This window comes from Cololabis saira, chromosome 21, assembly GCF_033807715.1.
Source record: "Cololabis saira isolate AMF1-May2022 chromosome 21, fColSai1.1, whole genome shotgun sequence".
In the NCBI taxonomy this organism is placed as follows: Eukaryota; Metazoa; Chordata; class Actinopteri; order Beloniformes; family Belonidae; genus Cololabis; species Cololabis saira.
This window is the reverse complement of record NC_084607.1, coordinates 32,688,728-32,693,727: the sequence shown is the minus strand read 5'-3', so window position 1 is coordinate 32,693,727 and position 5,000 is coordinate 32,688,728. Positions and strand designations below refer to the sequence as shown.

The window sequence follows — 5,000 nt, the reverse complement described above, 5'->3', positions numbered from 1 at the left end:
GAGTTTTCGCCTCTTCCTGCACTTTAATTTGTAAAGTTGTTACTTTTATTTGTGTAATTTTTAACTGCAAATAAATAAATCTAAAAATCTAAAAAACAATGTAGTCCATCATCAGTTTGTCTCGCTGTTGCAGGTAAATCAACCCTGAAGGAGCAGCAGTGACTAGGGTTGTTTGGGGCTGTTGGGTCTTCTTGGTCTTTCCTGATCACTTTGTTTGATTGTCAAGGACTTGCAGATATTTTCTCACACAGATGCTTTAACTCTACATGACGTTTCAAATTTGAAGTTGACGAGGCAGACGTTTGGACTAGTTTTCTCAGCGCAGGTGGACATGATTTGCACAGAAAGGATAGATTTTTACCATCGGACTCTTTGGGAGACGATGTGTAAAATTCCCGCAGATAATGATATGCGGATCATCATGTGACGGCTCGCTGACGCTGCGTCCGCAACGTCTCTCTTCACCTGTCATTAGTGAAGACTGCACGGGCTCAGGCCGCTGTTGCCATGGAGCTGGTGCCCGTTGCTATGCTAGTGTGCACTGCATTGTGGGTAATGTAGTGTGAAGTCGTCGTCTCGTTGAGTATTTTAAATGTGCGCGCTGGTGAAATGAGAAGGATTATTCCGTAATAATTGGACCTAAACAGTGAAGCTGAAACTCACATAATCTGAACAGTTCAGATTCCAGTTCATGATCTGCAGATCTGAACAAGTTCACGTTAAAGTTCTTTATTTGCAAATATGTTGTGTTCAGTTCAACATTCTCACAGAAATTAACGCGTTCATTTGAACTCGTTCATGCACAACATTGCACGTTGTCAGGCGTCACGTCAGGCGTGGGGGAGGAACGCAGGTGCAGGAGACTAAAACTACCGGGCTAAGAACAATCTGACAATCACAACAAGTGTCTCACCATAACTTCTCCCAGCGTGCAGCTGAAAGGAAGGTCCCCGGGCTCGCCGTCGCGGTGGATCAGGACGCTGAGCTCTCTGAGAACGCAGCCACGGAGCTCCAGCTGAGAACATCTGTCCACGGCGACAGACAAGCAGCAGACGCTGTCATTCCAACTCTGGGATCAAAGTGAGATCGGCTGGGCGGCGCGGTCCGCTCACCTGACGCTCCAGCCCTCTGGATTCACGCCGCCACACATCTCAGAGACGTGGCTCATTAACTGGGGCGCTCCGTCCACTGCAGGGGTCAAACTGGTAACTGCAAGAAGGAAAGACCACGTTTAACAACTCAAATGCACCTTCTCCACTAGTACCTACTCAGCTCGGCTCGCCTCCGCTTGGTTTTGCGCTTTTCCACCAGGGGTCTACCCGTACCGAGTAGATACTTTTTCTGTATCTATTCTGCCGAGGTTCTAAGCTGCTGAGTCGGCTGTATCTGACATCATCACACTACAGGCCACCGATTGGTCGGGGGGTTGGAGTCAGACGTCTGAGTCAGGAGGAGGAAATCAGAGAAAGAGACTCTGACGGATTCTGGTTCATTTTATTCAACCAGCAACGGCAGCAAAAGTCTGTTTCTGATCCAACTCTGAGTGTCAGATGTTCATAAACCTGGTGCTGAGGAGAGAATTAAAAAGGGATCTAGACGGAGATAAGGAACGACCAGATCTACCAGGAGCTCTGTCACTTCATAGCTGTTTGCTGCTACCAATGGACTTTTCAGCAGCGCGGAGACAAACTAAAAGAATTAAAAAGCGACGCTGCTTGAAACTTCTCTCACTCTCATTTTTTAACTTGATATCAAACACAAGCCACAGACCCAGCAGCACATCTATCATCTCCTCCAGGTTCTACATCTTTAGTGTTGTTGTCTTTTTCGTTTAGATCACACAATCAAATACGTCACAGCAGCTTCACTCCAACCTCCTACTTCTGCTCCAGGTGCTGAATTGTAGTGGAAAAGAAACCAGGCCAAGTTGAGTCGAGCTAAGCTGAGATGAGTAGAGCTGAGTACGTACTAGTAGGTTCTAGTGGAAAAGTGCCAAAAGTGTAGTTTTTAGAGGCTGGGGAACAAGACCAGGCCCTCTCCTCACCTGTGACTTCCTGCACGTCGGAGGTGGTGCAGTGGTCGGCGTCCACCGTCCTCATCTCCAGAGAAACCTTGATCCCAGCTGACGTCTTGCAGATGAGAGTCACCAGGATCTCAGAGTTCACGGGAACGTGGAGGGAGAAGATCCTGACGGGGCGAACACAAAACAAGCCTGAGCTGCAACCACAGCGGTCTGGGGGGAAAGGTGAGGTCTGGGGGAAAGGTGAGGTCAGGGGGAAAGGTGAGGTCTGGGGGAAAGGTGAGGTCTGGGGGAGAGGTGAGGTCTGGGGGAGAGGTGAGGTCTGGGGGAAAGGTGAGGTCTGGGGAAAGGTGAGGTCCCCACTCACTTGGCAGACACGGGGCCGTCCATGGCCTCGGGGACCACTCCCTCCAGCAGCAGCGAGCTGCCTCCGTTCCAGGCGTCCTCCGGGCAGCCCCGGCTCTTCAGCCAGCCCGGGGCCCCCAGGTCCATGTGGTAGTACAACGGCTGGACCTCCTGCGCCATCAGATTGAACCAGCTCTGCTTCCTCTCACACTGCGGACACAAAACCAAATCAGCTTTGATTTATTTCACTCATTCACAGACTCAAAGCAGTTTAAGAACACAAAACTGTGCCGTTGAACCTCCATGTGCAGACCGATATGAAATACTACCTGCAGACCACTTTCTCTGGTCCCCAATCAACAATCAAGAGCACCTCTCACAAAATATCAGACCAATCTGGTGTTGAATTTCAAAATAAAAGCCCCATGAAGGGCCAAATACAGCTCATGTTTCTTAAACATCCATTTGAAAATGAAACTCCTTGTTTCCACAAACCATTTAATTTCTACAGGTAGTAGAGCAGGTAGAGCAGGTGGCAGAGCAGGTGGTAGAGCAGGTAGAGCAGGTAGAGCAGGCGGTAGAGCAGGCGGTAGAGCAGGTAGAGCAGGCTGTAGAGCAGGCGGTGGAGCAGGCTGTAGAGCAGGCGCTGGAGCAGGCTGTAGAGCAGGTAGAGCAGGAGGTGGAGCAGGCGATAGAGCAGGAGGTAGAGCATGTAGAGCACTCGATGGAGCAGGTAGAGCAGGTGGTGGAGCAGGAAATAGATCAGGCGGTGGAGAAGGCTGTAGAGCAGGCGATTGAGCAGGCGATAAAGCAGGAAGTAGAGCAGGTAGAGCAGGCGGTGGAGCAGGAAATAGATCAGGCGATAGAGCAGGTAGAGCAGGCGGTAGAGCAGGTAGAGCAGGCGGTGGAGCAGGCGATAGAGCAGGCTGTAGAGCAGGTAGAGCAGGCGGTAGAGCAGGCGGTAGAGCAGGCTGTAGAGCAGGCTGTAGAGCAGGCTGTAGAGCAGGCTGTAGAGCAGGTAGAGCAGGCTGTAGAGCAGGCGGTGGAGCAGGCTGTAGAGCAGGCTGTAGACCAGGTAGAGCAGGCAGTGGAGCAGGCTGTAGAGCAGGCTGTGGAGCAGGCTGTAGAGCAGGCTGTAGACCAGGTAGAGCAGGCAGTGGAGCAGGCTGTAGACCAGGTAGAGCAGGCAGTGGAGCAGGCTGTACAGCAGGTAGAGCAGGCTGTAGAGCAGGTAGAGCAGGCGATAGAACAGGAAATAGATCAGGCGGTAGAGCAGGAAATAGATCAGGCGATAGAGCAGGCTGTAGAGCAGGCATCATGACGATGCTGGTTTTATGGTCCTATTCTGGGACTTCTTGATGTTTTGGGTGTCAGTGTCAGTAAACCCAGCTCCTCTGTTGGTGCTGAAGCTCCATCATCGATGCGGTGGACCAGAGATACACCAAACGCTTCTCCACTTCAGTTAAGCAGAAACCCATTTTTACCTCCCACCCCTCTTTAAATATCATCCTTCTGTCTAAATGTTTGCTCCGGGTCCGTCACCACCCAGCGTTTGGATGTGGATCCATCCGAGACAGAAAGCTGAGTGGCAAAACATCAGCAAAAATGGCTGCAACTAGTGGGGGAAACTGTGGAAAAGACGGGATAACAGCCGATTATCGGCTTAAATTAAAGGCAGTTGGACTTGACAGTGACCCGTACAGTTACCCCAAGAACCAGTGGTCCATGGACATTAATATTTGTCCACCAATCCAGTTTCCTGATATTTATATGTACTTAATTTCTACGCTGGGGAAATACACGAAGCAAGGCTTGAAGGCATACAAAGGTCTTGAGGCTTGGTCCAACTTCAAGGCAGGATTTGTTGCAGAAATTAAAGTGATGAGGACACTGAACTTTATGATTTGACTGTTTAACGTTAGCTACCCAAAAATCCAACATTACCTGATACAAAATGGGAACCACAAATCCACGTTTCGGTGCCTGGAATCCAGTTGGTTCTGCGAATTGCAGCGATCCATTTGAGGAGCTTAAGCCTATTTTTCGGCAGTCTGTAAAACGATAACTCAGATTTCTTGCTAAATCTATGAGTACAGTCGATCGCACAACAGCTCTTTCCCATTTTAGATGTTTTCCAGTGCTCAAACTGAAAGTTTACGCTGCCACTCAGTCTTTCTGACACTCAGTCTTTCTGACACTCAGTCTTTCTGACACTCAGTGGGCTTAACCCGCTGTGAAGTCGCCTCTGTGACGTCATGCGCATTCCCTCTATTGGACGTATGCAGATGTGATCTTTCAAAGGCTCTCCGTTTTTCAAATAGTTGAAGGAAAGAAAGAGCTGGGAATTGGGTTTGATGGAGAAACACTGAGCTATGGCGTCGCTCCTTGCCCTCCGCTGGGAAACGTACCCGGCCCCTCCAGTAGACGGCCTTCCCAAAGCCCCGGCAGAAGGAGGACACGAAGGGCAGCGGCGAGGCCGGCCGGTGGATGTACAGGTGGTCCACCAGGAGAGCCCAGAACCTGCAGGACCCAGACCCACATTAGTCTCGACCAGCAACGTGACCCGTCCGTCTCCAGGGGAATGTGCCGCGGCACTCACTTGTCCTGATTCTTGGGGAACTCGCTCTTGTCGGAG

The 5,000-nt window shown here is 50.5% G+C and overlaps 1 protein-coding gene across 2 annotated transcripts in view; it reads right to left on the bottom strand.

The window, feature by feature from the left end:
- Nucleotides 1-5,000, bottom strand: part of engase (endo-beta-N-acetylglucosaminidase) — a 17,728-nt gene that overhangs the window by 2,662 nt on the left and 10,066 nt on the right. For both annotated transcript variants that reach the window (XM_061712089.1, XM_061712090.1), the window contains 6 exons: nt 4,965-5,000; nt 4,774-4,885; nt 2,388-2,575; nt 2,045-2,187; nt 1,113-1,209; nt 914-1,025 (listed from right to left, as the gene is read on the bottom strand). The exon at nt 4,965-5,000 is cut by the window's right edge and continues 71 nt beyond it. In XM_061712089.1, the coding sequence (XP_061568073.1) occupies nt 914-1,025; nt 1,113-1,209; nt 2,045-2,187; nt 2,388-2,575; nt 4,774-4,885; nt 4,965-5,000 (688 nt within the window). The remainder of the gene's footprint in view (nt 1-913; nt 1,026-1,112; nt 1,210-2,044; nt 2,188-2,387; nt 2,576-4,773; nt 4,886-4,964) is intronic.